Source organism: Mus pahari, chromosome 8 (genome assembly GCF_900095145.1).
Source record: "Mus pahari chromosome 8, PAHARI_EIJ_v1.1, whole genome shotgun sequence".
NCBI lineage: Eukaryota > Metazoa > Chordata > Mammalia > Rodentia > Muridae > Mus > Mus pahari.
In genome coordinates this window covers 109,596,780-109,607,864 of record NC_034597.1, presented here as the reverse complement: position 1 = coordinate 109,607,864, position 11,085 = coordinate 109,596,780, and the positions used below count along the sequence as shown (strand labels likewise).

At 39.4% G+C, this 11,085-nt stretch overlaps 1 protein-coding gene across 1 annotated transcript in view; it reads right to left on the bottom strand.

Moving 5' to 3' along the window:
• Pcca (propionyl-CoA carboxylase subunit alpha) overlaps positions 1 to 11,085 on the bottom strand; it is a 336,175-nt gene that overhangs the window by 230,225 nt on the left and 94,865 nt on the right. The window contains exon 9 of the mRNA XM_021203136.1: positions 2,327 to 2,405. Within this exon, the coding sequence (XP_021058795.1) occupies positions 2,327 to 2,405 (79 nt within the window). The remainder of the gene's footprint in view (positions 1 to 2,326; positions 2,406 to 11,085) is intronic.

Sequence of the window (11,085 nt, the reverse complement as noted above, 5' to 3'; positions counted from 1 at the left end):
TCTCTCTCTCTCTCTCTCTCTCTCTCTCTCTCTCTCTCTCTCTCTCTCTCTCTCTCTCTCTCTCCCTTGAAGTGGACATTTCTAGTTTCTTTGAAGAATCAGTTATGTCATGTGATGTTTTTCTGAAAACTGTCTTATGAGAGGATGTTTTTGCTGAAGCAGACACGTGGGAGGATGTTTTGCTAAGAACAGACAAGTGGTGTTTTTCTGGAGGAAGCCTGGAAAAAGGACATGTGACGTTTTGCTAGAGCAGATTCTAGAGAAAATATGTGATGTTTGAAAGGATATAAATACAGCCCGACAGACAGTAGAAGATGCTAGATGATGCTGATTCATCTTGCCAGTCTTTACTGGTCATCCCTGGGCTTTGCATAGTCTTCTCTGACAACACATTTGGTAAGCTTAACCATTCTCTGTTGGTCACTGTTTGCCATGACTTCATAGAGAAAAACATACCAAAAATCTTCTGGTAGTGTTCCAGTGGCTTCTTACCACTTCTAGGGACTCAGGCCAATTGGCAGAATGTTGCAGTTTCTTCTAGATAGACATGCAGTTACTAATTCATAAATGGTGTTTAGGAGACCTGCCCTTACTGGTTACTGACTCGTAAATGTTTGCGAGACCTCCGTTATTGATTCATAAATGATGTTTGTGAGATTTGCTATTACTGATTTGTATACTGTTAGTGTATGTGAATAGATTGAGCTGCCACTACTAACTCATATAAACTAAACTAGTAATATCCTGACAACACAGATTAAATCTGCTCAAAAAAAATTTTCTCTAAACAGGTCCACACCCTCCTTTACTCCAGTAACCTTTCCTTTCCACTCCTCTGATAAGTGGTGGGATAGAAGGGATTTTAAAACATTTAAAAACTCTTATTAAAAATAAATTTTAAAAAATCTAAACCTACCTGTACCTGCTCCCCCCCTCTCTCGTGTGTGTGTGTGTGTGTGTGTGTGTGTGTGTGTGTGTGCGCGCGTGAGTGAGAGAGAGAGCACACACACAGTCTACATCAACATTCTATCGGTGCTATTGCTCTCCACCTTTGTTTTCATGGCACCTAGAATTTGCTGGTTCATCTAGAGTAGCAGTACCACAAACACCAGGAATTCTCCTGCCTCTGTCTCTACAGCTCCAGCATAATGGGCCTGAAATCTAGGCCTATTTTGTTGCTGTAACTGTTTTGGTTTTTCTGAGGTTTTGTTTTGTTTTGTTTTGTTTTTTAACATAGATGCTGGGATCTCGACTCAGACCCTCATGCTTTCATGAGAAGCATGTCCAGGACTGAACCATCTTCCAGCCTCTCCCTGGTTTCAGATTTAGCTGCATTGGGCAGTCTCTTTTCTAATGGCCATGACACCATACATTAGATTTCTGAAAAATTATTTACCTCTGTAAGAATGACAGGATGATAGTTGCCCAAGAAAGGCACAGCCCTGGTGAAAAAGTCTGGGGGCAAGGCCCAACGGGATGAGTTCAAAGGCAAAGCTCAGGACAAGCTCAACAACCCACCCTGCCTGACAGTGAATGCTGTTTATGGAAAGGAAGTTCTGCACCAGAGCTTATTGTCCTCCCTAGCTGTGATCTCTGAGCCACTGGAGACCTGTGGTTCTCCAGGAACTCCTTAGCAAAGGACTTATCAAAACATTTCCAAAGCACCAAGCTCAGATAAGCTCGATAGAAGATGCCAGGGGTAGGGAAGCTCCAACTGCTGGGGAGGATGCATGAAGAGATTACACCGACTATGCATTTGGAGGGTCAAAGCTTTACTAAATAACACAGATTGCTTTGACTTCTGAAATTAATAAAAAAATAGTAAGTTTTCTAAATTTATAGTAGAATGTATTATATATAAAAGACATACATTTCAAACTCAGATGGAAAATGGTATCCTACACACTAAAAATTATCAAAGTAATTATCCACTGGGATAAAATAAACTTGGTTCAATCCTTAGATAACACTGTAAATTATATGAACGATGTTAGTAATTCTACATAGAAAACAAAACAAGTTAATAATTCTGCATAGAAAACAGAACAACTCTAATTTCTCAAAAGCGCACTATAAAAACAAAACCTTTTACCAATGTACAATAAAATTTTGTTTTAAATAACCTTTCTGTGGTAGGGTAATTATCTTCAAAATATACAGAAGGAAGATTTCTGTATAGTATCTATTTCTCTCCCATCCAAAAAGTAAAGATTAGATGGTCACTGTAATTATTCCATTATGCATTGGGTATCTGTTTACCTGTCAGTTTAATAAAACTCTGGTAACTGCAATTTTCATCAAAAGTGTATGTCAGGCAGCCTCTCACCTGGTCTCTTCGTCATCCCAGGCGATGCGCATGCCTTTCCCACCACCACCTGCTGAGGCCTTGATCATCACAGGGTAGCCTAACAGCAGGGAAGAGAGAGACAGACGCTCAGACTTTGATCATGGGGATGTATGAACATGACAACTGACCACATGTTCTGTAACACAGATGACAATAATTTATTTAAAAGTTCCTTTCCTTAGAGTTACAGAAACACAACCAATGTAATGACCTTACTTATCTAAATGAATAAGCATTTTAAAAGAATAGAACATTTGTATCAAAATATATACTTCCCAAGTAATAAAATAAAAGCTTAAAAAATATCTGACAGACAACTCCAAAATCAGAAATATATAAACTAGCCAATGATTTAAAAAGCAGTTTAGATAGCAGGCACACATATGCACATATGCACACACACATTTGTGATTCTGAAAACTGCCACTTGCATGCATTACACATCAATTTCTCTTTCATTTGCAGGAACTTTGGGTAGTTTCACATGAAAGGTCACAGAGAATAATACCTTTAGCCTTTATCAGCAAAACTGACAGAGTAGGGAGTTATTCAAGTACAGTTATTTTCCAAAGAGCCTGCGTCCTCTTGCACAACCGAGAAGCCACTGCACTTCTCTGTATACTCAACAGGCTGTCGTGAAAGTACCAAGTCAGAACCCAGATAAAGGCTAATCTCAATTACAGTTTCATGAGAAGAGATAAAGCCACCACTTTATCATTCTGCAATCCCTTCCATCATGTGTGACAGAAAAGTCAGTCTTGGCCAGGCATGGTACATGCCTTTAATTCAGGCACTACGGAGGTGAGTTCAAGTTCAGCCTGGCCAGCCTAGTGAGTTCCAGGACAGCCATAGTTACATTGCTCAGTTCCTATCTCAAAATAAAAATGAACAAAAAAAGGAAAGTCTCCTCCCTTACGGCTCTCTGGGACCTCAGTGAGAACAGTCACATAAGTAATTGCATTTGTTATTGTCTTTGCTCGGCAAAGAAGCAGTCAGTAAGCCTTAAGTGTCCTTCCTAGCCTGTGATTCTACAGTAGCTTTCACCTTACAGGGAAACAAGGAAGAAACTGACCAAATGTCACAGCACAGACCTTTCACCCTGGCACACAAAACACCACCACTAGTTTAGTTACAACAGTACTTGCTTCCTTGATATTTCATAATTAAGTCCATTACAATATATTTGCTATGCTTATATGGGGCAGCACTTTGTATAACACAAGTGTAGTAAGAAGAAGACTAAATGTATTATTCTTAGGTTGGGGACCTTCTAATCCAAGAAGAGAAAAGCAAAGGACCCAAATAATTCCATCCTTAGAATTAAAAAGAGCAAGCAACCAAAGAAAGGTAGAAACAAGGGAAATTAAAGCCAGTGTGACAAGAAGGGTCAGTTCAGTGGCATGTGGGGTATTTTAGGAGTGATCTATGGAAACAGATGGGTGAGGGGACAAGGGAATATTTATGAAATGGTGGAGCAATTCAGTGAAGTGTAGGCACAGTGTGGGTAGAGCTGGCCAGTGGAGAGGATTCTGCATGCTTGCATGCTAGACCCACGTAGGATCATGTACAGTGTTCACTCTCACAGTAAGCAAGCATCAAGCCCCACATTTGTCTCATTCAGTGCTACAGCCACCATAAGTGTCCATGTTGAAATCAGTAAAATATGTGTGTGTGTGCACGTGTGTTCACACATGTGTGTATATGCATGTGTATGCATACATACATCTACTTTGGAGAAGTAAAGAAATGTGATGTAAAACTGCCATGCCTACAAAAAAATCTATCTACAATAACCTGCAGTCTTTGTATAGATAAGTGATCCATCACCACCCTCCATCAAAGAGCATGCTTACCAACTCCACCCACACTTGTTCATGTTTGCAACAGGAAAGTCCGAGGGGATGGGTGTATTCTCCTCCCATCCCTCCTCCATTTGGGTTCTTGAAGAGTGGGGAATCGTCAGTCTTCTCGGCCATATGTATGCTATGAACCCTCAATTACGCAGTCATTTTTTAGTTTGAAAACATCAAGAATTTATCCTTATCCAAAATATCTCTTTGTTAGACCTATGAATACCTGCAACCCAGAAAGCCAAGAGTACCTGATAAAAATGTAAAAAGCTGAATATGAAAAACCTGGGAGAGAACAGAACTGTCTCAACAGCTAAGAGACTGTGTTTCTTTTGCAAAGGACCTGGGTTCTGTTCCTGGCACCTGCCTTAGAATACTTACAAGCATCTGTAAATCCAGTTCAGGGAATCTAATGCCCTCTTCTAGACTCAGAGGGCTCTTGCACACATGTGGTACACATAAATTCACCAAGCACATACATAAATAAAAAATTAATTCATCTTGAAAAGAAAATGATGGAAGGAAGAGGAAAAACTAGAAGTTGATGATACTAATTCTGGCTGCATTCTGAAATAACACGAGGGTCTTACACACAGATGATAACAATATGAGGCAGCCTGGTTCCTCTCCTACTATCTCACTGTGTCCTACCACTCTAGACACATTAGGTTAGTCAGTGCCTGGAACTGGAAGTGGAAAGAAAACTAAGGACTTAATAAAAGTCAGTATTACTGGAAAAATTAGGAATTACCAACAAGAATGATGGTCATTGGCAACTCTCTGTTGTCTACTCCACATATAGAGTTTCCACAAACAATCTCTTATTTTCTAATCCACTAAAGCACTCACTCCTGGTTTTGTCTGTAATGCACTTGTTTACATTTATATTTTCAGTTGACATGTGTTTGAAACAGACCTTCCTTATCACAACAAATACAAAGTATCTGAGACTTTAAACGAGGCAATTTCTCTTCCAATACAAAGAGATCACTTGTAACTTTACATTTCTTAAACATACAGACATAAGCGATTCACAAACACAAACAAAGATGTTCTTTTGGGTTTGTTTTTTGCTTGTTTGTTTGTTTTCTGAGACATGCTGGCTTAAAATTCCCTATATAGCTCAGGCTACCTGAGACTGTTCATCATCCTGGTTCTGGGATCACACACAGGACTCTGTGTCCAGGGAAAAGAGCTTAGGCTCAGGCCTCGGTACTGCTCTGGTTTCTTTTCACCTTTGATGCTGTCTCATTGGATCATCTGGGACTGACCCTGTGCTCCATAGCCACATGGAAGCTCCCCAGCACACCCAGTGCAGCCTAGTGTTGAGTCCCTATGTCCCTTCTGCACAATTATGGGTAAATGAATACTTTCAAAAAGAAATTACACCATTTCTACTCATAAGCCATGTGCACTCAAGTACATATGCACTCTCATAACATAACAACTGGGAAATATGTCCCTCAGAGGAGCCAGCTTTACTCTTTTCTTGAAATTGCTTCTCTAAACAATTGATATTTTAAGTTAATTTAAATGCTAAGAGTGGAGCCAAACTCAGTGAGGAAGAATGAGCCCTGTCCAAATTCAGTATGGAGAAATCATCTACCAATGCTTTCTATGATTACTTCAGCTGCTCTGCAATGAATGAGCTGCAGCAGCTGGAACACTGACTGCAAGGCCTTTGTAGGAGCCCAAGTGGCAGACAGCTCTCATCTGAATGTGGTGAGTCACAAAAGAGAAAGACAGAGACTTCGGTTTGTTCTACAGTTTGAGACACCATGTGTTGGATACAGAAGATAAGAAAGACTCTGGAAGCTTAGAAGCTTTCCCATTTAGTTGTGGGTGCTAACAACTTAACTGATACTAAGATATTTACCTGTATACAACATGATAAAAAGCCAGACTCTCCCAGCAAATGCCACCCAAGCCTGTGAGAGGGGGAGGAGGAGCAATTACCAGATAACTTAAAAGCTGATAAAAAATAACCTAAAAGATAAGGTACTAATAATTCATTTTAAAATTACGTATCTCTTAGATTTAGTTTCTTGAACTACATTTTGATCCAATATATCAACTAATGGAAAAGGGAAAGTTAAAAAAAAATGACAAAAGCAAAATATTTCTTGGGAAATGACCAGTTCCAAATTTAGTAGTGCTAGTCAGTAATCTTGCACAGCAAAGTAAGGCTGATGGGCAAGAAAGTTATCTTTTTAAAACAGCTGGGAAACCTCCAAAGGCCTTTGTTTCCTAAAGAAAGGTTCAAAGAGAAAAGAAAAGAAAAGATACTGAAGGGAGAAGAGATTGCTAGATGGACAGAATGGAGTCTGACAATGGACAATGGGGCTCAGACAAGAAAACAAAAGCCTTAAGAGAAAAAGATCAGACAGGAAAGAGACCCCTGGGGAGTCTCCTGTTAGAATTCCAGAGAAATCAGTGTCACACACTGCATTTTGCAGATTGTTTTTTGCTTGTTTAATGTAAAATAGTTAATCTGCCCTTTCTTTAGGAAAGAGTCAGTTTATTTTTGCTTGAGGGAGGGGGAGACCCTGTCCTTTATGACATTTTTAAGGATTGTGACTTGTTTAGTATAATACTTGGTCTTGACTGCCCTTAACAGGATTTAGAAGCCCCTTTAGAAACACACCTTTGGGACCTACTGGGAGGGAGAATATCTGATCTCAAAGTGGGGTGCATGTACCAATGGAAGCCTAAAGGTCCAGGAAGAGAGCAGTGTAGACTGCTTGCCTCTACTTCCACATCCTGCATGTGTCTGTGACTGCTGATATCCTCCACTGATAACAGGTTCCAGCTTCAGTGTCCAGGACGGAATTAACACCAGGAATTAACTCTCTAGGGAGCACCAAGCCTTCACTCACTGCCCTCTGCTTTTCCAGTATCAACCAGACAGACATTGCTAGACTACCCAGGCCCTGCTGTATACAGCAGTAGAATGAATCCACTTTTATGACCATGACTTGAACCTCTAGGTAAGAGGGCAGTCTAGAGACTGCCTCTGTGTGAGTCAATGGAGGCCAGAGTCAGAATAAGGTAAGGGGGATTTATCCCAAGAGAACAATAAAGAAAATGTATTTGAAATCCATGAAGGAAATGAAGAGAAACCAGACAAAGAGCAATAAGAAGTTGTACAAAAGCAAGATTTGTATCAGCTGCATAACTCATGAACAGACAAATGGGAAACACTACTTCAGAAAAAGTAAGCTAAGAATTGAGCCTTAAGAGCAGTCTGTTGGAGGTGGGGTTGGGGATTACAGTCAGAATGTAATATGTGAAAGAAGAATTTAAAAAGAAAAGAAAAACAAACAAACAAACAAACAAACAAAAAAAAAAAAACAGAGTGCTCCGTGTTAGTATCAGGACCTCCAAAACCCATGACATCACATAGGCGGGACCCTCAGACCTGTTGCCAAGGCAACAGCCACCATATTCCCAGAACCCACTTGGCTTGCCTCCCACCTTTACCTATGCTACGTCATCATCCATATATAAAGGTCTCTCTCTCTCTCTCTCTCTCTCTCTCTCTCTCTCTCTCTCTCTCTCCCCCTCTTCTCTTTCCACCACCACCTTGCCCCACTCTCTCTCAATAAACCTCACGTGGAACTGTTTGGCCTGGTGTAGTCCTTCTGAAGCCACAAGCGATTTTCAAGATCATAACAGTCTGTTCCATGGGTGTGGGGCACATGCTTGTAATCTCAGCATCAGGGAACAGAAGCAAACATGACGCAACACTTAGAGCATTTAGAGACCAGCCTGGCTCACATGCTCAGAGATACACAGATACACTTTGTCTTGGAAAGCAAAACAAAACCAAAATGAACAGGCTGCTCAAAGAGATCTCTCCCAAAACCAAACAGTGGGCCAAACAGCTAATGCACAAAGCACAGCACAGGAAATAGGAAGCATAAGAAAGCAAGACACATGACGGCCACAGACTACCAAACTCAAAGACACTGGAACAGGTACACCACCAGATGGAAATTTCAAAAGTTATCTTGTAAAAATGATCAATGGCACAACAAAGGATTAAAAACAAGCAATGAATTAAATGGGGATCTAGGAGAGGGAGGAGCCGGCAGAACAGATACTGAAATCAGCAGCTGTGTAGTTTGAATGAAATGGCTCCACAGGTTCACAGGAAGGGACATGACATGAAAGAATTAGGAAGTGTAGTTTGTGTTGGAGTAGGTTTGACCTTCTCGGAGGAAATGTGTTACTAACTGGGCTTTGAGGTTTCAGGAGTTTCAGCCAGGTCTAGCGGCTCTTTCTTCCTGATGCCTGAAAATACAGATGTAGACTTACCAGCCGCCTCTACAGCATCATGTCTGCCTGAATGCGGTCATACTTCCCACCATGAACTGCCACAAATGGACTAAACCTTTGTCCCAGTTAAATGTTTTCCTTTAGCCAGGCAGTGGTGGCACATGCCTTTAATCCCTGCACTGGGAAGACAGAGGAAGATGGATTTTTGTGAGTTCAAGGCCAACCTGGTCTACAGAGTAAGTTTCAGGACAGCCAGGGCTAAAAAGTTTCCTTTGTAAGAATTTCCATGGTCATGGAATCTCTTCACGGCAATAAAAAGCTAAGAGAAAAGTTTTTGTTTGGTTTGGTTTGGTTTTTAACTCAGCAACATGGAAGAAAAAAATTCAGCAGGGAAACTGAGATTTTTTTGCAAAAACAAAAGAATGAGAAATGTTGGAAATGAAATTTTAAATGCATACATTTTAAAGGGGGAAACAGTGAACACTATTACAAACTAAACTAGGCAGAAAAATACTAGGGATAGAAGATAAGACTTAGAAAATGCTAAATTCAAACATCAATAAGTAATACAAAATAAATGAGTATATCCATCATGATCCAAGAATGCTGAAATATGATCAGAACAAACCTAAACATCCACAGGATAAAGGGGGGCTAAGATAAACTCTAAAGGCATGAAATGACAGCAGAAAAGAATGGCATTCAGCTGGTCATGGCAGAAGACACCTTTTAACTCAGTAATAGTAGGCAGAAGGCAAATCTCTGTGAGCTAAAGGCCAGCCTTGTCTACATGGTGAATTACAGGCCAGCCAGAGCTATATAGTGAGACACTTTTGACATTCAAATGCAACAGCCATTTAATACTCCAAATGGACACAACAAGGCAAGAACCTTTCTACAACATATTATATATAAGATTTCAAAATATAAAACATTGAAACAATATTAAAAGCTTTAAAAGGCAAATGTCAGTTCACCTACAAAAGCAAGAACACAAAATACCATTAGCTCTCTCAGTAGTAGCCCTCAATGTCAGAAAAATATGAGACTATAAATATTAGGTTCTAAAAGTAAGTAACTACCAATTATCCAGCCATGCTATGTTTAACCCTGACAGAGAAACATGGCATTTTAAGACAAGCATAAGCTGAAACAATTCAAGACCACTAAGCCAATGCTACCAAAGATGCTTAAAATACTAATCAAAGGAATCAGCCTTAAGAGCACAGGACAGAATGAGCTTCTTGAGAGAAAAAGCTAAGCAAAGGAAAGCTATAAAGAATTCACTATTCAACCCAGGAAACAAGCAAAGCCCTTATACACTATGAAGAGAAAGTAAAGAACAAGCAATAATCTACTCAATCAACAAAATCACAGGAATTAGTTGATTCCTCTCAGTAAAATTTTAAATATAAATGGCCTCACCTCACCATAAAAAGACACAGAGTGGCCAACTAGGTAACTAGATCCAGCTTTCTGCTGTTTCCAGGACATTTACTTTACTGTTAAAGGTGCCCCCAAAAACTGTGAGTCAACAGATAGAAAGAATTCTATTATTGATGTAAACCAAAACAAGGTGGCATAGCTATTCTGATACATGATAAGTAGACTTCCAAACAGAATTAGCCAGAAGCGATATAGAAGCTCACTATATACCAATAAAGGAAGCAATGAATCAAGAAGATCTGCAACTGTGAATGCATATGCATCAAACTTGGGCTCCTCACCTCCCAAGCAAACACAAACATTGGATAGGTACTTGTACAATAGGAGTTGCTGACTTCAATACCTCACTCTCATGTCTAAGTCATCAAAATATTCAACAAAGAATACTCAGATTTAAACCACATTATAGTGCAAATGAGCATAAACAGATGAATACAGAATATTCCATTCAATAGAAACAGAATACATATTGTTCTCAACAGCCCATAGAATCCTCTAAAAAGACTATATTCCCAGCAACAAACCAAGTCTTAACAAATGAATCATCTTTTCTGGCTTATAATATCAGTGTGATAAAACTAGAAACTAGTAGTGAGAAAATCTACAGAAACCATGAAAACACATGAAGATAGAGCATCTAACCCTTGAATCACTATAGAAATCAAAAAGAAATGTTCAAAATTTCTAGAAGGGAATGAAAACACAACTTAGCAGAACCTTTCAAATACAGCTAAGGAAGCCCAAAAAAACTCCTTTTGAGTTTTTAGGTCAGAGTTTGCAGTAAAATCGTAGAAAAAAAAATCTCAAATAACCTAATGACATATATCAAGGACATAGAAAAACAAGAATTCAAACCCCAAAGCAGTAGAAGTAAAAAAAATAATAAAAATCAGGGTAAAATTAATAGAAGGGAGACTAAAGGATGCATAGAATCAATCAAACAGAGTTGATATTTGAAAAAAATAAGATGAACAAATTCATGGCCAAATGAACAAAAAAAGGGAGAGAAGACACAAATTAGAAATGAACATAATGAGACCCTGCTTCCCCTTCCCTCTCCTCCTCCTCCTCCTTCTTCTTCTTCTTCTTCTTCTTCTTCTTCTTCTTCTTCTTCTTCTTCTTCTTCTTCTTCTTCTTCTCTCTCTCTCTCTCTCTCTCTCTCTC